The sequence below is a fragment of the Hemiscyllium ocellatum genome, chromosome 6 (genome assembly GCF_020745735.1).
Source record: "Hemiscyllium ocellatum isolate sHemOce1 chromosome 6, sHemOce1.pat.X.cur, whole genome shotgun sequence".
NCBI classification, from domain to species: domain Eukaryota; kingdom Metazoa; phylum Chordata; class Chondrichthyes; order Orectolobiformes; family Hemiscylliidae; genus Hemiscyllium; species Hemiscyllium ocellatum.
Window position 1 is genome coordinate 81,380,016 of NC_083406.1, and position 25,408 is coordinate 81,405,423.

At 40.1% G+C, this 25,408-nt stretch overlaps 1 protein-coding gene across 2 annotated transcripts in view; it reads right to left on the reverse strand.

The window, feature by feature from the left end:
- Positions 1-25,408, reverse strand: part of cryl1 (crystallin, lambda 1) — a 99,146-nt gene that overhangs the window by 62,836 nt on the left and 10,902 nt on the right. For both annotated transcript variants that reach the window (XM_060826711.1, XM_060826710.1), the window contains exon 3: positions 16,356-16,482. In XM_060826711.1, coding sequence (XP_060682694.1) covers positions 16,356-16,482 — 127 coding nt within the window. The remainder of the gene's footprint in view (positions 1-16,355; positions 16,483-25,408) is intronic.

Sequence of the window (25,408 nt, forward strand, 5' to 3'; positions counted from 1 at the left end):
CTGCCTGTCACTTGGGAGAATGCCTCATCACCCGATCTTTTGAACAAGCACCAAGGCATAGCTTGGCTGGTGCTGAGAAGGGCACTGCCCAACAGAAATTCACACATGCCCGGTCTTCTGTGTATCACCACACACCACCATTGGAGCTTCTTCAAGGGCGAAGAGACGGTCAGTCTCCATCTGGAACGTGCCTTTGCAAAGAAGGTCCAGAGAGAGATGCAGTAGCTTTGCCAAGGTTTGTCCCGAGCAGCTCCATGACACTGTTCTGTATGGGTTATTCCCCAGATGCACACCAATACAAAGATCAACTGCATTTGGAGGTCAAAGACTCCCTTTGGCCAAAATTTATTGGCCTTCCGGTGCAAAGAGTTGACCTCAATCAAGTGTTACAGATTGACCTTGGAATGTGCCAAGGACTACATGCTGAGGGTCGCATTAAAGCTTGGGGGCAGTTGTTATCAAGCCACAGTGGGGGAACACTGCCATCTAGGGTCCGTCTACCAAAGTATAACATGGGTCCATTCAGTTATCAGACACTCTAGGTGCCTCAAAAATGAACAATAATCATTTCCTGCAAAAGCAGACACTGCCTTTGTTTTTGAAAATGAGAATAAGTTCCAAGGTGAACAAAACATTGTAATTTTGACATGTTTCTTTTACAGTCATAGAGTTGTACAGCATGGAAACAGATCCCTCGGTCCAACTCATGCATGCTGACCAGCATTTAGCCCAGATCCTTCTAAACCCTTCCAATTCATATCCTCATTCAGCCACCTTTTAAATATTGGAATTGTACCAGCCTCCACCACTTGCTCTGGCAGCTCATTCCATATGTGCACCATCTTCTTTATATTAAAAAAAAAATTGCCCCTTGGATCCCTTTTAAATTTTTCCTCTCTCAACTTAAACCTTTGTCTTCTAGTTCTGGACTCCCCCAACCCAGTGAAAAGACCTTTGCTGTTCACCCTATCCATGCCCCCTCATGATTTTATAAATCTCTATAAGGTCACCCTCAGCCTCCAACACTCCAGGGAAAATAGCCCCAGCCTACTCAACCTCTCCCCGAAGCTCAAACCCTCCAACCCTCGCAAAATCCTTGTAAACCTTTTCTGTACTCTTTAAAGTTTCACAACATCCTTCATATAGCAGGGTGACCAAACTGAACACAATATTTCAAAAGTGGATTAACCAATATCCTGTACAACATGACCTCACAATGCACTGAACAATAAAGGCAAGCACACCAAATGCCTTCTTCACTATCCTGTCTACCTGTGAACCCACTTTCAAGGAACTATGAACTTGCACTCCAAGGTCTCTTTGTTCAGGAACACTCCGTAGGATCTTACCATTAAGTGTATAAGTCCTGCCCTGATTTGCCTTTCCAAAATGTAGCATCTCACATTTATCTAATTTAAACTCCATCTGTCACTCCTCAGCCCATTGGCCCATCTGATCAAGATCCTGTTGCACTCTCAGGTAACCTTCTTTGCTGTCCACTACACCTCCAATTTGCAGATGACACCAAAACTTACTGATTATACCTCCTAGGTTCACATCCAAATCATTTATATAAGTGATGAAAAGCAGATCTTTGTGGCACACTATTGGTCATATGCCTCCATTCTGAAAAGCAACCCTCCACCACCTACCTCGGTCTTCTACCTTTGAGTCAGTTCTGTTCCCAAATGACTAGTTCTCTCCGTAAATCATGAGGTCTAACCTTGCTAACCAGTCTACCACGAGGAACCTTGCCGAACGCCTCAAGTCCATATAGATCATGTCCACCACTCTGCCCTCATCAATCCTCTTCGTTACTTCAAAACACTAAATCAAGTTAGTGAGGCATGATTTCTCATGCACAAAGCCATGTTGACCAACCCTAATCGGTCCTTGCCTTTCCAAATACATGTAAATCCTGTCCCTCAGTATCCCCTCCAACAACTTGCCAACACTGTCAGGCTCACCAGCCTATAATTCCCTGGCTTGTCCTTATCACCATTCTTAGAAAGTGGGGTAATTTGGCAAACCAGTCTTCTGGCACATCCCCTGTAGCTTCTCTGCAAAAACGGATTTAGAATCTTTGTACTTATAGATGAGTGTTTTTATGAATGAAGTATATTTTGGAAAAAAATGTAGGGAGGCACACTAAAGCTTGAGAAAGCTACCAAGGCAGAGAGGAGAAAGACCAATCTTGGAGGCCTTTCTGCCAAAGTGTAACACTCTCGTTGACTCAAAATATGTGCAAATAGTTTCCCTCACTAGTAGAAAATACCTTGTGATGCAATCGCAGAACGCTTGGAGGAATGTCAAATTCCAATGTGTTGTTTGTGTTTTCTCTACAAACAACAGGTTTAGGACCTTTTATAGGTACTTATAGATAATTTCCATGAATAAAGCACATTTTTGAAATTAAAAGGAGGTGAGAAAAGGACACAAAGGTCTGTTAACTTTCAAGATACCTTTGTAGCCGTAATGGGAATGTAAGCAGTTTCCTTTCATTACTAGAAAATGCTTTCTTGTTGGATTGAACCTGTAAGGAGTAATGTCAAAATTAATGCAAAGTTTCTCCAAAGTCTATTCAGCACTGTTTTGTACTTTTCTTTATATTTCAAAACTATATTTTATTCATAAAAAAAATCTTTATGTATACATAGTCACAAATGCAGTTCAGTTCTGTACAATAGCATATCAAGGAAACAAACAGTGGAGTTTGACTCTATTCAAACAAATCAAAAGACATCTCTTACTTGAGAATATGGCCATGCACATGCATTTGAGGCAGGGGGCTCGGATAATTGATTGGACCCCCATTTAACTTCAACAAAAAGACTTCAAACAGTGGTCTTTCCCTACTGCACCTCGTGTTAGAACTCCCAAACTTTAGTGCATCCCTCAGCACAGAGCCCTTGGAATTTGCCAGTTTCCAACACTTGGTCGAGGCCAACTCCTCGTTCTGAAAGGCCAACAGGTTTTGGGCAGACCAAAGAGTGTCTTTCACCCAGACGATGGTCCTCCAGGCAGAGTTGATGTTTGCCTCGGTGTGTCCTGGGAAACAAACCCGAGAGTTCAGAATTCTGTGCCACAGAGCTGCTCAGATTGAACCTTGACGAAAATCACTGCATCTCATTCCAGGAGATGTGTGGCAATCTCAACACTTCCTAAGTGCTTTGGGGGCAGTGTGCACTGGTGCAGACAAGGAGGATCTCACCAGCCAAGCAATGTCCTCAGGCTTGTTGGAAAGCTTTGTGAAGAGGCATTCTGCCAAATGACTTTGACAATCTGCCCAGGGAACCACACAACAGGATTCGCCATCTCCTTTTCCTGCAGGGTCTCCAGGATGCCACGAATTAACCACTTCCTGATCGACTTGTGGTCAAAGGTGTTTTCCTTTGCAAGTTTCTCCACGAAGGACAGGTGATATGGAACTGACCAACTACTTGGGAGTGTTCTGCAACAACGAGGCCAATTCCATCCCTCACACCATCAGGGACAGGTAGAACCTCAGTATGTAGTGACACTTGTACTTCTTTATAGTAATGAATAAAGTATAATTTTTAAAACAAAAAAAGTAAGGACCAACTGGCAGGTGATCATGGGTAGAACTTGATTCAGTTGAGTGCATTGAAATTGGCTCTACAGAACAAAGAGCTGTTTGGTGAGTTTCTGTGAAGTGGTTGAAGTCTTTTCTATCCTTAATTTTTAATACACTACATAAATTGGTGGCAAGGTTTGTAAATAAGTAAATTATATGAACAGACACTGATGCATCAGGGAGGGAGTAAGTTACCTGGATTCTTTGCACCAGGTGGCAGGCACTCACATTGGAGAGAGTCTTCTGATTTGGTTAGTGGTCAAGGACAGGATAATACGACTTTGAGGGGGGCAGTTAAGGGTCTCAGTGTCAGTCTCTGCAACAGTCCAATAGGTTTGAGGTTTATTTAGCCTATTTGCATGAGAAAGGGGCTACAGGGTTGTAAGCGCAAACTGATCGTTGAGCAACAAATGACATTCAGGACAAGAAAGACACTATTTAAAGGTGGAGGGGTAACACTGAAGCAAGAATAACATTGGTGCAATAGTTAGAGATGATCTTGGTTCAGGAGATCGAATCAATTTGAGTGGCGATGAGGAATAGTAGAGGAAAGAAGTCATCAGTGGGAGTGGTCTACAGGCCCTCTAGCAATACCACAAAATACAGAAAGGTATAATAAATGCCCACAATAATCAGGTGTGACTTTAATCCACATGCAAACTTAATAAATCAAATTAGCAGCAATAGCCTGCTTCAGAGATGCTTTTGAAGTAAATTCTTACAGCAGCACATCTTGGACCAACAAGAAAGCAGTAATAGTAGCAGTACTGTGTAGTATCTCAAGATTAGTGAATGACCCCAGAGCTAAGGCACCCTAGATATCACCAACCACAATATGATTGTTTCCTTTTTAAACTGAATGTAAAATGCAATTAGGTCAGAAACTTGTGCAGAACTTTAAATATTCCTGACAGGAGACTAGAAGTGGAGTACTCAGCAGAATGAAGATGCAAGAAACACACCTGGGGGAAACAAATACCATTTTATGCAGAATGGGAAGAGGGTGTTGATTGGTTGAACCAGAAACACGATGGAAATGCAGCAAGAATAGTTAACCATGAATTTTAATTCTCAGACCAGTATTTAGTCTGAGAAATCAGTTTGGCTATCTCCATGACACCTTTTTTTCATTAAAAGAGGGTGTAAAGTATGTACAAATTCCTTTTGCCTCCATAAACAGGGCCCTGGATATTTAAGTGTATCGCTTCTATTACACAAATGTAGCATGTTGCAGGCCCAGCTGATAATCTTACATTGGTTTTGCACTGTCCAGGTTATTTAGTATCGGATTTCTAATAGCAGAATCACATCTAATGAGGACATACTTCTGAGTCTTGCAAGCATGAGCTGATTGAGCATGAATGGCATATTACCCACTGATGGCGAATTGGACAGATTCTTTTGGTACGTCCTGATAGTTGTTTGAGTATAGGACCTACCTACCTGGCTTTGGAACTTATATCACATCACTGAACTGCGTGGTAGATAGAACATCTTCTTGGCTTAACAGCTGAATCCTGTTCATGGAGAAAGTCACTAGGGCATCTAACTGGGCACCTTAGTAAAAATGAAGATGAACTGGACAGAAGGGATGATGGTAGATGTTATGAAGATGGATGCAAATAATAGTATTAAAGGGAGAGGTGTTGTAACAGGGCAAAGGATGCCATTTATGACCCTGGTGAACACTGGAGTAGGGAAGTAATTGTTTAGTGAGTAAAGAGTCAGGGAGAAGCAATATTTTTCAAAAGGCACAAGCTTAAATAGTCAGGACAGAAAATGGAGGAGCTCAGGGACTGCAGTAGAGTGAGAGTGGGGAAATATGAAATAGTCAACCTAGAGGACACTACCCATGGTACTGACAGTTGATATTGCTGATCTTAGTGAAGTAATTCAACCCTATTTTTATTACTTGACATAACATGATACAACTATGAATAAATTGAATTAATACATTTGTGTACTAAACATCACCTTGTAATAGTTTATATTATTTAAAAAATTGACTTTAAAAATGTGAATACATTTAAACAGAAATTTTATTGAGATTCTCATTGTATTCAGGACTCAAAAGAAAATTAACACAGCACAGGGATGGAAACTGTGTTAAATGTTTCTTTAGGAACAACCCAAAAAGCGGGAGATAAATAACTTCAGACTTAAAGGCAACCCTGAGAATAGCTGACACGTGTAGTTGGCTGCATAATTACAACTTTTAAATTGAAGAATTTAAGCTCGGAAAGCAATACTTTCAGCAGGACAATTTCAAATGACAAAATGGATTACATGCAGAGATAAATGAAACAACTGATAAAGAATGGTGCCAAACAAACCTGTCCCAACAGGTAAATGACACAGCAAAGTCTCGGATTTCCAATGTGTAAAATGTCCCCTAGATTATACAAAAAAAAATTAACTTATTGAAAGAGGTCTAACTGAAAGCACAGATTCCAAGGAACTTGCATAACACTAGCTGTTCTCTAATGTTCGACTTGATAATGTTACCATCACAGAAAATTACTGTTCAAATGTGATTACTTTTTTTAAAGTTAATTTTTTAAATAATAGTAAGTATTACAAGATGATGTTTTGTACACTCTCACAGATCACAAAATAAGATCTTTGATCTTGGCATATTTCATTCATGTACTTTGGTAGAATGTAATCAAACATTTTCTTTATTAATTTGTCTTCCAAATATATACAAGTTATGCCAAAGTGCAGAAAAAGTGAAATGGGGTAAATGCTAAAGCCACAGTGGAATATTGCAACAAATTATATTGTCCTGAGTTGTCAAATCATGACAATTTGAGATAGTATATTAAAAAAAAATCCTCTACACACTTTGTAGGTGTTATTGCACAAAAGAACAGTAGCACATTGGCCAATGAAGTGGCCAAACATGAATATGTAGATCAACATTTTCCCGGTAGGCCAGAGTTAGCTAAACAAGTATTTTTTGACCAGTGTGCTACAGCCCAAGCTGAGAAAGTTGTGCTACAAGATTTACAGGAAGCAGTAGCACCGTTTTACCTGAGCTTCTGATCTTCTCAGTGTCTACTTATTGTCAGTTATGCTGCCAGCTTGTGGAACTTTCTTGCAGTAACATTCAGTTTGAGCATTATGCAATTATCACATACTGTATTTCTGAAAGGAGAATAAAAGTAGGTGTTCCATGAAATTGTTTGTCTCATTGAAGTGTGCCTTTGTACTGAAAATGTTGGGAATCATAGAGCTATACAGTAATAGAAAATTACATTCCACTACATGCATAGTTGAAAATATGATCGAGAATCAACAAGAATACCAAAGGTTTAGTGGGGAAGTGAAAAAGCAAATATGAGAAACCAAGTAGTATGAGAAGAGACTAGCAACTAATGAATGGAAATCCCAAAGTCTTCTGTAAACATATAAACAGAAAGAGACTGGTTAAAATGAGGAGTAGGTTTGATTAAAGACCAAAAAGGGGATTTAAAGTCAATTAGGTTTATTGTCACATGTACTCACAGGACTACACTAAAAAGTTTAAAAGTTGCCACTTACAGTGCCATCTTAGGTACAAAAGGTACCTAGATACAGAATCTTAGATACAAAGCAGAAAAATAAGGAAAATAAAAAGTTAAAAATTGCAGTCCTTCTTGCTAAAAAGTAGAAAAATAAAGAAACAGTTAACAATTCAGTACCACAGTCCAAAAGTGCCTAGTCATGCTGGGCTCATACTCCTCACAATGCTCAGCCTTCACTGCTGCAGGCTCAATCTCTCCCCTGATTTACTGATGGAGATAGGGGGCATAGACAAGGTATTAAATGAATACTTTGCATTGGGTTTTACAAAGCAGGAGGATACTGCCTAGCCCACGGTGACAGAGGACAGAAGAATGAACTCTGTCCCTAAAAGGTTGAAAATTAAAAATAAATTAGTCTTTGAGACACTACTGGCATTTAAAGTTAACAATGCACTGAATGAGATACTTTGTTCAAAATCCTTGGATGCGAGGATAGAAATTGCAGTGGCATTAGCCATAATATTTCAGTATTCTCTGGACTTGGGGGAAATGCCTAAGGACTAGAGAACTGCCAGCGTTACATCTTTGTTCAAAAGAAAAGTTGCAAGTACAAACCAGCACAATTACAAACTAGTTTGTTTAATTTCAGTAACAGGGAAATATTTGGAAACAATTATTTGAATTAAATCAGTTGTCAAATGGAAAAAGGTGACAGTTGATTAGGAAGAATCAGCATGGATTTCTAAAGGGAAAAGTAGTGCTTAACTACCTCAGAGTTATTTTATTTTTAAGAGGGAACAGGAGGGGTTGAGGAGGATAATACTTTTGATGTGGTATACATAGATTTCCAGAACACATTTGATACAGCACCTTACAGAGTTGAGGAAAGGTGTAGGTCATGGAATAAAAGGAACAGCGACAACATGGATACAATATTGGTTGAGTGATAGGAAGAAACAATAATGGTCAATGAAAATGTTGTGGGCTGGGAGAAGGTTTGTAGTGGTGGAGCTCCTCGGAGGTCGGTATATTTACTTTTGCTTTTCCTGATATATCTATTATACACATATATATATACACATATATGATCTGGATCTTACAGTGCAATGAGCAATTTCAAAGTTTGCATATCATACCTGACTTGGAAAAACTGTGAGGGGGGGCAGTGTGTATTAGGAGATTGATAAAACGGTGGATAGGTGTTAGATGAGGTTCAATGCAGAGAGGTGTGAGGTAATGAGAAAGTCTATAGCCTTAAAACTTGTCTTTAAACATTTAGACTAAAATGTAATGCTGCATTACTGAACACATTTACTGCACTACAAAATTGACAGGCAGGAAGGCTCAGAAAAGGGGGGGGGGGAAACTTAAAGAATGCAAGAGATAGGGACACCTGTCCTCACCAAGTGATAACAGGATGCTGTAAGATAATTAAGAACATTTGCCTTAGCATTGGTCAATCTGTGTGAACAGGACACCAAGTGATAACATTCACAGCCGTTCCCTTGTGAAATTAATGATAGTGTTCAATTCTGACTCGGAAACAAAACTCAGTACTAATCAAAAACTTAGTAATTAATGGTTAGATGCTGCCAATTATAATGTTGTGGTTCTGTTCGCCGAGCTGGGAATTTGTGTTGCAGTGTGTTGTGGCCCTTTTGAATAGTGTCCTGGTGCAACTTCTTAGCAGAAGCGGTAATGAAAAGATAAGAACAAACAGTCTTATCGAAAATTCAACCCAAACTCTGGGTTAGATATGTGGATGACACCTTTGTAATAATTAAAAAACACAGAAATAGAGATCACACACCGGATCATCAACGCCACACTCACAGGAATCTGATTCACTAGAGAGGAAGAAAAAGGACAACCGACTCCCATTCTAGACGTGACGGTACAGGGAACACCTAACAGAGAATTCACCACAAAGGTATACAGGAAAGCCACACACACACAGACCAAGTCCTGAACTACGAAAGCAACCACCCCAACACACACAAAAGAAGTTGCATCAAGACACTGTTCAAAAGGGCCACAACACACTGCAGTACACCAGAACTGCAAAAAGAAGAAGAACACCTTTACAATGTATTCGCCAAAAACGGATACCCGCGCAATTTCATCGACAGATGCCTAAGGGAAAGACAATGGAACGAGAACATGCCACAACCCAAAGGACTGGCTGCACTACCATACATCAAAACCATTTCCGTACTGACAGCCAGACTACTGCGACCACTAGGACTCATAACAGCACACAAACCAACAGCCACTCTCAGACAACAACTCACCAGGATGAAGGACCCAATACCCAGCATGAGCAAAACCAACATAGCGTACAAAATCCCATGCAAGGACTGCACAAAACACTACATAGGATAAACAGGAAGACAGCTAATGATCCGCATCCATGAACACCAACTAGCCACGAAACGACAATACCAGCTATCCTTAATAGCCACACACTCAGATGACAAGCAACACGAGTTCGACTGGGACAACACTACTATTATAGGACAAGTCAAACAGAGAACAGCCAGGGAATTCCTAGAGGCATGCACTCATCCACAGATTCAAATCAATAAGCACATTGACCTGGACCCAATATACCAGCCACTGCAGCGGACAGCTGGAAGCGGCAGATACAAATCACTATAAATGCCGGAGGAAACATCACAGAAGCGCTTCACAGGAGGCTCCGAAGCACTGAGGATGTCACCTAGACAGGGGACGAAACGTCTGCAACATGGTGAACAGAACCACAACAATGAGCACCCGAGCTATATATCTTCTCACAATCTTTGCCAATTATAATAGATTCTACGGAGAGAGACAGAAAGAAAAAAAAGAGGAAGAGAAAAAGTGAAAGAAAAGAGACCATTTTAGTGCTGAGGCTGTTGAATCCAGTGGAAAATTAACTCTTAGTGCTTATCTGCTTTGGATTGAATTTGATTGCATTTTGAGACTTTTTGATGATTTTGAGTAGCCATCGCCAGTTACTAAATGCAAACTCTGTAAAAGGAAATATTGATAAAGCTTTAACTTGCTGTTTTTACAGATCTTACAGACTGCCCCACTATCAATTCTAACTAATCAGATCTTATGCCTTCTTTTCAAGTTTGTAATTCAAATTCAAATAAGACATGTTTAATTCAAGACTAATTAATCATTTCAGAGTCAAGCACAGAATCATTCTGTACCTAAGATAAAAAGCAGGAATCTGCTCCCACTTTAAATTATTCTAAACCTAACATTGAAGAGATTCTGACACAATCTGTTGGGAAGCCATTTTATGGTCAAAAGTTTGCCACCTTGCTAAGAAGCCATTTTGTGAAACAATGATATCAGACATGCGAGCTGTGTAAGGTTACCTTAAGACATTTCCCACTTCATTTAGACTGGTATTTCTTTATAGGAACTTCTCGCCGCCAGACACCTAACTCGGCTAGATTTGTTTTTCCCATCTGATGGATAGCTCAAGGCCTGAAGGAGTGATCAGTCGAGCGTACACAGATCTGTCAATTAACTTCTCTTCCTTACGAATTATTGTCTTTCATCATTATCTGTCTAATTAAGGACATGTAATGTTTTTGTAAACTTCTGTATATAGAAAGCCACTTTGTCTCAGTACATCAGAGTAGCCTGCTGGGCACTTGAAGAGCTGGTACCCTACTCTCCTAGGTTATTAGAACCTAGTTAGTTTAGCTTATAGGTGTCAGTGTTATGTTGTAATAGTGATGCTATTAGTGAATAAAGGGGATGACTAAAATTAAACTAAATCTGTCTGTAAGAGGTTTTTATTCCAGACTTCCAAAGAGTACGATCTCCGGGATGACCAAGAGAGAGGCTTTACAGGTCTGAATCCACAAGGGATTCCCTGGGCCATCTCAAATCTGTACTTTAACAGTGATGCACTTTAGTTGGAAGAACAGTGAAAGATAATGCAAAATTGGGGATACAATTCTAAAAGGGGTACAGAAGCAGGAGGAGCTGGGTGTAAATGTACACAATGACTGAAGGTGGCAGAATAGCTGGAGAGTACAGAAAATGAAGCATTTGTAGTTCTCAGCTTTATTAATAGGGGCATTGAGCACAAGTGCAAGGGAGAGATGTTAAACTCATTCAAGACACTTGTTAGACCTCAGCTGCAGTATTCTGTACAGTTGTAGGACCATGTTGAATGCATTGGACAGAATGCAGAAGCAATTTACAAAGAATGATTTCAGGTATTAGAAACTTCAGTTATGAGGACTGAAAGAAGTTGGACTGTTTTGGAGATGAGAAAGCAGAGACAATCTGATTGATGCTTTAAAATTATGTCTGGGCTGGCAGACAGATTGAAGTTGTTCCCACACATGAAATAAAAGGATCAAGAATGAGAAGGCATTGATTTTAAAGTGATCTGAAAGGAAGCACAGGTGATGAGAAAAAATTGTTTTCACACAACAGGCTGTTAGGTTTAAGAATGTACTGCTTGGAAATATGTGCAGGCAGGTTCAATTGAGGCATTCAAAAGCTCATTGAAGAGTCATTGTGTCGGGGGGGGAGGAATAAAAAGCAGGAGATTGGCACTAGATAATAGGGTCAGTGCAGGCACATGGGCCAAATGGTCAGAGATGTACAGCACAGAAACAGACCCTTTGGTCCAACTTGTCCATGCCAAATCAGATATCCTAAATTAATCTAGTCCCATTTGCCAACTTGACCCATATCCCTCTACATCCTTCCTCATCCACCCTTGCCTTTTAAATGTTGTAATTGTACCAGCCTCCATCACTTGCTCTGGCAGCTCATTCCATACATGCACCACCCTCTGAGAAAAGTTGCCCCTTAGGTCTCTTTTACATCTTTCCCCTCTCACCCTAAACTTATGCTCTCTAGTTCTGGACCCCTCCCCACCTGGGGGAAAAGACCTAGTCTATTTACCCTTTACTGCCCTTCATGATTTTATAAACCTCTAAGTTCACCCCTCAGCCTCCAACACTCCTGGGAGAACAGCCTCAGCCTATTCAGCCTCTCCCTTTAGCTCAAACCCTCCGAGCCTTGTAACATCCTTGCAAATCTTTTTTGTATTCTTTCAAGTTTCACAACATCCTTTGTTTAGCAGGGAGACCAGAATTGAACACAATATTCCAAAAAGCCAATCAATGTCCAGAACAGCCACAACTTGATCTCCCAAATGCATGTAAATCCTGTCCCTCAGGATTCCCTCCAATAGCTTGCCCACCACTGATGTCAGGCTCACCGGTCTATTGCTCCCTAGCTTTCCGTTACCACCTTTCATAAATAGTGGCACTATGTTGGCCAACCTCCAGTCTTCAGGCACCTCACCTGTGACAATCAATCATCCAAATATCTCAGCAACGGTCCCAGAAATCACTTCCCTAGCTTCCCACTGAGTTCTAAGATATACCTGAACAGGTCCTGGGGATTTATCCATCTTTATACATTTTAAGACATCCATTTTACACCACCTCCTCTGTAATATGGACATTCTTCAAGATGTCACAATTGATTTCCACACATTCTATATCTTCCGTGCCCTGCTCCACAGTAAACACTGATACAAAATACTCGTTTAGTACCTCGCCCATCTCCCACGGCTCCGCACATAGGCTGCCTTGCGGATCTTCGATGGGTCCTATGCTCTCCCTAATTACCCTTTTGTCCTTAAAAATGTAATTATAAAATCCCTTTGGATTCTCTTTAACCGTATTTATCAAAGCTATCTCATGTTCCCCTTTTGCCCTCCTGATTTCCCTCTTAAGCATACTCCTACTGCCTTTATACTCTAAGGATTCACTTTATCTCTGCTGCCTATACTTGACAAATGCTTCCTTCTTTCTCTTAACCAAAACCTCAATTTCTCTGGTCACTCAACATTCCCTACACTTACCAGCCTGGTCTTTCATCCTAACAGGAACATACTATTTCTGGACTCTCATCTCATTTTTGAAGGTTTCCCATTTTCCAGGCCTCCCTTTACCTGTGAACATTCGCCCCCACCCTCAAATCAACTTTTGAAAGTTCTTGCCAAATATTGTCAAACGTGGCCTTCTTCCAATTTAGAAGTTCAATTTTCAGATCCAGCCTATCCTTTTTCATCACTATTTTAAAACTAAATTATTGTCGCTAGCCCCAAAGTGCTTCCCCACTGACACCTCAATCACTTATAGTGCCTTATTTCTCAAGAGTAGGTCAACTGTTGCACCTTCTGTAGCATGTATCTCCACATACCAAGTCAGAAAATTTTCTTGTACAGACTAAAATTCCTCTCCATCTAAACCCTTAACACTATCAAAGTCCCAGTCTATGTTTAGAAACATTACCACCCTATTATTCTTACAGATAACCGAGATCTCCTTACAAATGTGTTTCTCAATTTCCTGCAGACTATTGAGGGAGGGGGAAGTGGGGGGAGGGTTGTATGGTACAATCCCAAGGTGGCTATCCCTTTCATAATTCTCAGTTCCACGCAAATAACTTCCCTGGTCTTATTTCCAGGAATATCCTGCCCAAGTACACCTTCATGTTATCCCTTATCAAAAACACTACTCCCCCTCCACTTGCCTCCCTTCCTATCCTTCCTATAGCATTTGTATCCTGGAACATTAAGCTGCCACTCCTGTCTCTCCCTGAGCAACATCTCTGTAACTATTATGATATCCCAGTCTCACGTTCTTAACCAAGCTCTGAATTTGTCTGCCTTCCCTGTTCAACCTCTTGCATGGAAATAAAGGCAGTCTAATTTATCAGTCCTACCTCATTCTCTGCTTTGTTCCTGCCTGCCTGATTTTGACTTGCCCCTCTTCCCAACTGAAACAGTCACAGACTGATTTCTTTCCTCAGTATCTTCTTGGGTCCCCCCCCGCGCCCCCCGCCCCCCCCACCTTACTAGTGTGGTGGAATACTCTCTACTTGTCTGTATGAGTGTAGCTCTAGAAACACTCAAGCTGCTTGACACCATCCAGGACAAAGCAGCCTGCTCGATTGGTACCACATCCATTCCATCACCACCAACTCCCACCAAGATGCACTGCAGAAATTCACCAAAAATCTTTAGACAGCACCTTCCAAATACCTCAACCACTCACACCTAAAGGGACAAGGGCATGAGATACATGGGTATACCACTACCTACAAGTCACCATCTTGACTTGGAAAGATAATCATTGTTCCTTCACTGTCACTGGGTCAAAATCCTAGAATTCCCTCCCTAACAGCATTGTGGGTCAACCCACAAAACTTGAGCTGCAGCAGTTTAAGAAAGCAGCTCAACATCATCTTAAGGACAACTAGGGACAAGCAATAAATGTTGGCCAGCCAGCAACACCCAGATCCCAGGAGTAAATAAGAAAGGAATGAATACAAGAGAAGGAAGTTATTTATCCGAAGAATTTAAATTACTAAAATATATATTTGAGAATATCCTAGTACTCAAGGTTTGGATTTGATCGTTGAAGTACATGCATGTTTCATAATCCTGAGCATCAGAGAAGCCACTGCAAGCCATCTATTTCCCCATTTTTTTTTAAAATTTCCCTCAACTAAAACACAGGAGGCAGAACTTGTGCAGATGAGAATTTGTTCAGAATACAGTAAATGACTCACCTTGGTTGATAGAGGGACAAGACTGGCAGCTTAACATTTTCGGATTTAGATATTTCAGGCGAGACAGAGATGGATGAAAAGAGGTGGACGAGTTACATTATGGATAAAGGAGAATATCACAACTGCATTGTGGGAGGACAAGTCAGTTATTTTAAAAGCCATCTGGTCAGTTTTAAATGCATAATTTTCACCAAGGCGATCAGTACTGTATTATATACCCATTAATCTAAACCACCAAGAATTCTCCTTATTTTCTTTAGAACGTGTTGAGCATTTGAATAGAATTACTTTTACTAAGTCATCCTTGCGTGCAGCCAATAATTTGCATTTCTTGAACAACAGAATAGAAGATGCAAAGAAACAATATATTTATTTTGTCTGTGCATAAAATGAAAATCAGACACGCCCGAGGGACCAGAATAAAGGTACATCCAATCCAGGAACCCTGAAAAGGCTTACTCATGTATACCCAGGGATTGGTACAAAGATTTGAAGAGATGTATCACAAAGTAAATCAAGTAATAATCTGACCATCATACATAAGGAATTATACATTTCAGTCAACATTCCTGTGGATGCCATGTGGAAGCAAAGTAATTTAACAGTTGAGAAAGAGTGGATCGGAGAGTCTTCGCCCTTTGCACTGGGCTCCACGAAGTCTCATGGCATCCGGTAAAATATGGGCAAGGAATCCGCGGGTGATCATCATGTACTATTGCCCCTTGGCTGGTGAATCAACACCACTTAGTCAAGGCACCAAGGGAAACAGGGGCATAGAACATGGATGTTGATGATGGTTATCAGCAGCAACAGATTCTACCACACATACTGTAAATTCATGGCCTGACATAAGCCTCATTCTACCAATACTGTCACGCCAGAGGTGCAACCTTGTTTCAATAAACAGTGGAGAAAGTCATGGAAGGACCTAGAGCAATGCTGCCCAAAATGGAGGTGCCAGCTTGGTATGGTAAATTTTCAGTAAATACAGGTGCAAATTTTCTGTGGTATACAGTTTAAGTTTGCTGATCTAAATGTGTATTTATATAATGTTGATTTTAATTTGTTTATCACAATGAAAGTAATAGAACTTGAAATCTTGCGTGATCTTTGCAGTGACGGAAAATTCCAATACCTTCATAAAAGTTATTAGCCTCTAAATAAATTGTAATGCTTCATGTACAAAACCTTTGCAGTTAAAGAACCTAAACGAGTATTAAATTCATTTGGAAATTTCTACTTTGACTTAGACTGAGATGAATCAAATGTGAATAATTTGACCTGCACATAAGTAACTCAGTAAAAACAATGACTGCAGATGCTGGAAACCAGATTTTGGATTAGTGGTGCTGGAAGAGCACAGCAGTTCAGGCAGCACCCGAGGTGCAGCAAAATCGACGTTTCGGGCAAAAGCCCTTCATCAGGAATAAAGGCAGAGAGCCTGAAGCGGGGAGAGATAAGCTAGAGGAGCTTATCCACCTCCTCTAGCTTATCTCTCCCCGCTTCAGGCTCTCTGCCTTTATTCCTGATGAAGGGCTTTTGCCCGAAACGTCGATTTTGCTGCACCTCGGGTGCTGCCTGAATTGCTGTGCTCTTCCAGCACCACTAATCCAAAACAGAAGTAACTCAGTAGAAACACTGACCTGGATGTGACTGGCACCCTCTACTGCTTGTGCAAGATCATTACAGGCAGTGATCAGCATCATTTGCTCCTCAGGTTTGAAGGTTCCTCTCAGCCTACCAGTCCTCTCAAGTTCAGTCAGCTGCTGTCTAATAAAAGCAAAATGCACATTACTACCTCTAAGAAAGAAAGTTTAAACACTTCACTTCAATATTTTGTTTTTTCTATTACCTGCACCATGAGAAGAAAATGACATCTACCATAGAAATTTTCCCAATAAAACAACATTTCTACAAAGTTTGAGCTTTTAATTGTTTCCATACATATAAACATATGAATTAGGAACAGAAATAGGGCATTTGCCCCCTTGAATCTCTTCTGTATCCAAAAGATCATAGTTGATCTGCTGTTTTGAATTCGATGTTACCAACTACCACGGATTCATTTACCAAACAAGAATCTACTTTCACTTTAAAACTATTCAAACGACCCCAGTTGCATTACCTTCTGAAACAGAATTTCAAAAACACACAACCTTAGAGAGAAAAAAAAACTCATCTGTCCTAAAAGGGGTACCCCTAATTTTAAAAAACATGCCTTGATTCTGAACCGACCCACGGTCACTTTGTCAACACTATTCAGGATCTTATCAACTTGCTCCTTGCTCTTCTAAGCTCAGTGGAAGCAATCCTAACTTTTACAACTTTTCCTCATAGGACAATCCGCATATCAATCTACAAAATCTCCTCTGAACTGCCTCCAAAGCTTTTGCACCCTTCCTCAAATAAGCAGACTAAATCTGCACAAAGTATTCAAGATGTGATCTTAGCAATGCTCTGAATAAGCAAAGCATAACATTATTGCACATATTGGATAGTATTCCATTAGCCTTCTAAGGTGTTTGCTGCACCTGCATATATTACCTTTTTCTAACTCATACACCAGAACACCTACAATTCCCTCCACCTCGGAAATTTGCAGTCATTTTCCATATAACGAATACTCTGCTTTCTATGGTTCTTGCCAAAGCAAACAACTAAACATTTTTCCATTATTCCATTTGCTGGATTTATTACCCACTCACTCAAGCCATTTATATCTATTCTCATCCTCCTTACCTCCTCTTCACAACAGACTTTGCTACCTATCTTGACATCATCTGCAAATTTAGCTCTCATGCTTTTGATTCCTTCATCTAAGTCATCAATATTAATTGTAAACAAAAAAGGCCCCAACACAGCCCTGCAAAACTCCACTCAACACATTCTGCCAATTAGAAATTGACCCCTTTTAGGCATTCTGTTTTTTTTAACCAGCCAGCCTATTCTCTAAACATGCTAATATCCATGCTCTAAACTATACCACGAGTTTCTACTTTGGAAAATAACCTTTGTGGTATCTTGTCAAATGCACCCTGAAAATCCAGGTGCAATTAAAGATTCCGTTTTATTCACATGGTACTCCTTCAAAAGATCGCCAATAATTTGGAGAAACATGATATCCCTTTCAAAAAAATGATACTCACTTCCCAATTACCTTGGGATTTTCCAAGCTATAAACTTAATAATCAATTCTAACACCTTCCACGTAAGACATCAAGCTAACTGGCCTAAAAAAGTGTCTTGATTTCACGATCCTTCCCTTCTTAAATAGAGGAGTTATACTTGCTTTTAAGCAATTATAGGACAGACAAAAACAAATTGCGTTATTTCACCTATTTCCTTATCATTTACTATCACGCCATTCTCACTCAAAATGAACATTGACTTTAATTACTTTGTTCCTTTTATTAAATGCCTGGACAAACTCTTACTAATCTGTTTTTACAATTCCAGCTACCTTCCTTTCCTACTCTATTGTTCTTCATTCTTTATATTCTGTCCAATCATCTGATCTGCCATTCATCTTTGCAAATTTATAAAGTTTTTTCCCTTCAGTTTGAAGTGTTCCTTAACTTCTTTGTAACCATGAATGGTGGATCTTTGCCTTGGAATTCTTCTTTATATTATGAATATATTTGTCTATTCTGAAAATACCTCTTTAAATATCTGCTACTGCTAATCTATTGATCTATCCTCTAACCTAGTATCCCCATACAATTCAGCCAGTTCAGCTTCCATGTCCCATAATTACCTCATTGTTTAAGTTTAAAATATTAGTATTAGACCCACTCTTCTTTCTTTTAAAGTCAGTGTAAAATTCAAATTGTGACCACTGCTACCTTAATTCTTAGATAATTAATTATTCATAGCAAAGCAACAATACCAAGTCTAGAATAATCTATTTTGGTTGACTGCAGAGCATTCTGTTCCTAGAAATTACCTCAATAGCATCCCATGAACTCCTCATCCAGGCTACAATAGTCATTTTTGTTTTTAAAAGATATGGCTGCCTTGCAGGAGAGCTATATTAGGCAATGATACCCAGCAGTCAGTCAGGAAGGAACAGTTTCAAAATGTGAAAAATGATTCACTAAACAGTAAACAGTTGGTGGGGTGGCATTGTCAGTACAGGATGGAGTAAATGTGATAGCAAGACATGACCTTGGACTGGAGGATGTCAAGTTTGGATTGGTGGAGGTAAGTAATAACAAGAGGAAGGTGACTCTGGTGGGAGTAGTTGATTGGCCTTCTGACAGTAGCTATATTGTAGGGCAAAGACAAAATCATGAGAATAATGAGGACATGTAAAAAAAAGCATGGCATTAATCATGTGACTGTATCAATAGGGAAAAGTCAAATTGGCAGAGGTAACCGAGGAGAAAGAATTCACAGAATACATTTGGGACAGTTTCCTGTTATTGATCCAAATAGGGATCAGGCTTCTTTGAATCAGTTTTAATAAAATGTCATCTAGGACACAGACAGACAGATTGTAAAACTGCCAAAGTAAGACACTTAATCAAACAAAAGGTAGAAAACAAAACAAAATTACTGTAGACAAATTAGCTTAACACCTGTTAGGAGGAAAATGTTAGAGTCTATTATGGACCATTTAGAAATGCATAAAATAGTCAAGCAGAGTCAGCATGACTTCATGAAGGGGAAGTCATACCTATCAAATTTATTAGAATTCTTTCAGGGGTAACAAGCAGGATTAATGAAGGGAAAACTGCAGATGCAATATATTTGGATTTCAGTATTGATTAATGTTTTTGCGATCATGCCATACACAAACTTGAAGTATTGAAGATGTGATAATAATCCCATAGTTTCTTTCCCCCACAGTAGAGTACCCTCAGAGATTGATTCAATTTCTCAGAAAAGTACCCACTACCTTTTCTACCCCCAACTGATCAACTTGCAATTAGACTGCCATTAATCAGCCGTCATTTCAAAAGATTTGGTAAAGTCAGGGTCACAAAATTGATTTATTTAGATCAGATTAATTATCTACAGTGTGGAAACAGGCACTTCGGCCCAACAAGTCCACACCAATCCTCCCTAATCCACCTAACACTACGGGCAATTTAGCATGGCCAATTCACCTAACCTGCACATCTTTGGACTGTGGAAGGAAACCAGAACACCCGGAGGAAACCCACGCAGACACAGGGAGAATGTGCAAACTCCACACAGACAGTTGCCCGAGGTGGGAATTGAACCTGGGTCCCTGGCGCTGTGAGGGAGCAGTGCTAACCACTGAGCCACCATTGCTGAAACATTCCATCCCAGGCAACAACCTGGTGAACTTCTTTGTGCAATCACATCTTTCATATAGTGTGGTGACCAAAACTGTGCACAGTACTCCAGCTGTGGCCTACCAAAATCCTGTACAGCTCCAATATGACCTCCCAACTGTTATAATCTAGGTTACATCTGATAAGGCATCTGGGACACTTGCCTAATTACTCTATTAAGCTGTCCTGCCATCTGCAAGAATCTGTGGACAATCATTAACATCCCCTGTTCCTCTTAGCTTCCGCATGGCTTGCCATTCCCTAGTCTTATTCCTTTTTCCATACTGTATCACATCCCATTAATCAGGGTTAAATACCATCTGCTGCCAATCTACCCAGATAACCAGTTTATATCCTTCTGTAATCTTATACCTTCCACCTGACTGTCAACTACCCAACCAACTTTGAGTCATCTGCAAACTTAGTAATCACCCCACCCCTTCTCAGTTACATCATTAAATGAATATCACCGACAAGGGATCCAGCACTAGAGTCACAGATGTACATCATGAAAACAGACCCTTCAGTCCAACTTGTCCACACTGACCAGATATCCTAAATTAATCTAGTCTCATTTGCCAGCATTTGGCCTATATTCATCTAAACCCTTTCTATTCATATCCCCATCCAGATGTTTTGTTAAATGTTATTGTTGTACCAGTCTCCACCACTACCTCTGGCAACTTATTTCATACACGTGTCATAGTCTGCATGAAAAAGCTTACCTGTAGGTCCCATTTAAATCATTCCCCGCTCACCTTTAACCTATGTTTTGGACTCCCCTACCCTGGGAAAAAGACCTTGGCTGTTCACCTTGTCCATGCCCCTTATGATTTTATAAACCTCAAAAAGGACATTCTTCAGCCTCTGATGCTCTAGGGAAAGTAGCCCAAGCCTACTCACCCTCTCCCTATAGCTCAAACCTTCCAGCCTGGGTAACATCCTTGCAAATCTTTTCTGAACCCTTTCAAGTTTCACAACATGCTTCCTATAGGAGGGAGACCAGAATTGAATGCAGTATTCCAAAACTGGCGTAATCAATGTCTGGTACAGCCACAACATGACCTCCCAACTCCTATATTCAATGCACTGACCAATAAAGGCAAGCTAATTACACTAATTACTTTGGGACGGACACACACACACACACACACACACACACACACACACACACACACACTCTATCACCAAGTCAATTTTGGATCCAAATTGCTGAGGTACCCTGAATTCCATGAGCTTTTACCTTCTTTGTCAGTTTCCCCATGTGGGATCTTGGCAAAGAAATCCATGTAAACTACATCAACTGCTCTACCTTATCCAAACATTTGGTCATCTCAAAAAAGTTCCACTAGATTTGGAATATGGTGTACAATTCTTGTCACCACATTGCCAGAAGTATGTGGAGGTTCTAGAGAGGGTACAGAAAAAGGTTTGCAGAATGTTGCCTGGTTTGGGGAAATCTTAACTTTTAGGAGAGATTGAACAAACTTGGTTTGCTTTCACTTGAATACAGGCTGAAAGGCAGTCTAATAAAAACTGTACAGAAGTATGAGAAGCATGGATAGAATCTTTATCCCAGGTTAGCTACCGGGGACACAGGTCTACAGTTACAAAAACGGGAAGTTTAAAAGGAGATGACACATTTTTTTTTAAGACACAGAAGGTGGCACTGCCAGAGAACCAATAGAAGCAGACACAGTAAGAACGTTCAAGAGGAATCTTGATAGATGCGGGAATGGACAAGGAATAGAGGGGTATGGACCATGTAGATTCAAGGTACCTTTAAATTTAGAAAGGCTTAATGTGCTGGTGCAGGCTTGGTGAGCTGAAGGGCCTATTCCTGTGCTGTATTGTGCTTTATTCTTAGATTTGTTAAGTATGACCTTCCTCTAACAAAACCACACTGACTATCCCTTGGAGATGCATCTTCACTTGAGGTTTTTCAATTCTCTCATGCTACTCTCCTATGAATCTCTCTAGAAATATAAAAACATAATTCAACATTGAGGAATTATTTTACTGCTTTAACAACTTTTCTTAAATCAATTTTAAATGGGCCTCTTATCTCATTGACATAATTTAATTCAAAAGATCAAACCACAGCAGATTAATTTGGAGAATTTCTGGTTGCAAACAGTAAGAAATGTAATCCTTTACTCCAAAACTGAGTGTACCTATGACAATATGCTTTCATCATAGTTCAAGAGTCTAATGGTATTTCTACAAAGCTTGCGTTTGTGGATGATGTTTGATTAACTTGAAAATGTTTTCTTCCCAAACTGTAATAATGTTCAAGACATGAAGTTCACACCTTGATCAGATTGTATTTTAATTGGTAGATCATAATGTCTAAATGATAGAGTTAATTTCTCCACCATTACTTGGTTGTAATAGCTTTAGAGTCGTAGACATAAACAGCAGAAAAACAGACCCTTCGATCCAACTCATACATGCCGACCAGATATCCTATATAAATCTAGGCCTACTTGCCAGCATTTGGCCCATATCCCTCTAAACCCTTCCTAATCATCTACCTATCCAGATGCCTTTTAAATGTTGTAGTTGTACCAGCCTCCACCACTTCCTCTGGCAGCTCATTCCAGAGGCACACCAGCCTCTGTATGAAAAAGTTGCCCCATAGGTGCCTCTTAAATTGTTCCCCTCTCAACTTAAACCATGCACCTAGTTTTGGATTCCCCCAACCCCAGCGAAAAAACCTTGTCTATTTACCCGATCTCTGCTCCTCATGATTTTACAAACCTCTTTAAAAGGTCACCCCTCAGCCTGTGAAGCTCCATGGAAAATAGCCCCCCGCCTATTCAGCCTCTCCCTGTAGCTCAAACCCTTCAACTCTGGCAACATCCTTGTAAAATCTTTTCTGGACCCTTTTAAGATTCACAACATCCTTCCTATAGGAGAGAGACCAGAATTGCATGCAGTATTCCAAAAGTGGCCTAACCAATGACCGGACTACTGGAGTCAATGTACTGTCTAATAAAGGAAGGCATTCTAAACACCTTCTTCACTATCCTACCTACTTGCGATTCCATTTTCAAGTAACTATGAACCTGCACTCCAAAGTTTCTTTGTCCAGCAACATTTCCCAGGATGCTACCATTAAGCATATAAGTCCTGCCCTGATTTGTCCTTTCAAAATGCAGCACCTCATTTATCTAAATTAAACTCCATCCACCACTCCTCGGCCAGCTGGCCCACCTGATCAAGATTCTGTCGTACTCAGAGGTAACCTTCTGCACTGTCCACTATACCTTCGATTTTGGTGTCATCTGCAAATTTATTAACCACACCTCCTAAATTCATATCCAAATCAATAATATAAATGACAAACGCAGTGAACAAAGCACCGATCCTGGTGGCACACCACTGATCACAGGCCTTCAGTGACCTTCTGTCTTCTACCTTAGAGCCAGTCCTGCATTCAAATAGCTAGTTCTCCTGTATTCCATGTAATCTAACCTTGCTAATTGTTCTCAAAAAAGGAGGAACCTCTCGAAATTGTGCTATCATATTCTTAAAATGTAGGGATATACAGTACTGGTGTTCTGCTTTTGATTTTGGTAATAAGCCCATACAATCTACAAACAACTGAACAGATCTCCAAAACTTGCTATGGGAATTAAAGGTCGCAGTTTGATTATTTATTGAGATATCCTTAATACCAGAAATATGTGACACATTTTACAAAGTCGCACTATTCCTGGAGTCCCTTTTTGGCACAATCCTTTATATTTCATAAACCTCATCTCCCAGTTTACTGGTTGTTAGTAAAGCCACAATTTAATCCATGGCACTTTTTGTCTTGTTTGAGCTCCCTTTTTGGACTCGCTTATCAGCCCGAATTAATCCCATGGGCTTCCTTCAATTTCAGACTCTGAATGTCGCACTTTACTACAACGGAAACAGAGGTTTTCAACTTTCACTTTATCTTCTGATCAGAGGAGATCTTGTGACATTCCCTGCTATTCTTTCTTTACTCTTGCTGCTTGCTTTCCTTCAACTCTCCCATTTTCTACCAGAGTCATACAGCATGGCAACAGATCCTTCAGTCCAACCAGTCCATGTCAATCATAATCCCAACTAAAATAGTCCGACCTGCCTGCTCCTGGCCTTTATCTCTCCAAACCGTTGCTATTCATGTATCTATCCAAAATGTATTTTGTAATTGTACCTGCATCTATCACTTTCTCAGGATGTTCATTCCATGCGCAAACCACCCTATGTAAAAACTTTGGCTCATGTCTTTTTTAAATCTCTCTTGTCTCATCTTCTCAGATCGCCTCTCAACCTCCTACACTCAAGTGAAAAACATCCCATAGGTGTAGCTTTTTGATCTTCAACATGAGTTCTTATTACAAAACAAAGGGTAAGGAAGTTTAAAGTTTTTCCACAAGAAGAAACCTGCAAACCTCATACATTGTTTCAACTCCTCATTCATATAACTACCTCTCAAAGTTACTTTGCTTAACCCAGTCAAATTCAATGTAAATTTACCCAAGCAGCTTCCTTACGTTCTGAAATCTTTCCCTGCATGCTTCAGCAACTAACTCGCATGCACACATTATGGCTTTTTCTGTTAAAAAATGCAATCATAATCCATAGAAATCTACTCTGACAGTGAAGCACAAATTTCCTGCATTATTCCTTATTTTATCCTGCATGGGTAATGTCCAGTTTTCCTTCAGACAAATCATTTGAAATCAGAGAAAAAAAAAGCCATTCAACTCATCAAATCTGTGTCAACCAAAAACAAGTCACCCAATTATTCAAACCCAGTTTCTCGCATTTGGCCAAAAGCCTTATATGTTGCTGCATTGCATGTGCATATCTAAATACTTTTAAGATGTGGTTACAGGCAGTGAGTTCCAGATGTCACACTTTCTCTACGATTCCTGCCTATGCCGTTAAATCTATGCTCCCAGTCATTGATCACGACACCAAGGAGAAAAGCTCCTTCCCATCTACCCAGTCTGTACCCCTCAAATCTCCTCTGATCCGAGGAAAAACAATCCTAGTCTAACCAATCTCTTCATAAACGCTCCAGCCCAGGCAACATCTTGGTAAATCTCCTCTGTATCCTCTCCAGTGCAGGCAACATCCCTCTTATAACGTTGATTCCAGAAATGCACGAGTGGTGGCCTAACCAACGTTTTACACAGTTACACATAACCTCCCTGCTCTCAAACTCTCTGCTACATCTAATAACAGCAAGTATCCAAATGCCCTAACCACTATCTACCTGTCCCACACACCCAGGTCCATCTCATCCTTTATGCTTCCTAGGATCCTACCATTGTATTCGATCATGTATTCCCTTGCCTTGTTTATTCTATCAAAGTGCATCACCTCACAATTATCTGGATTGAATTCTATTTGTA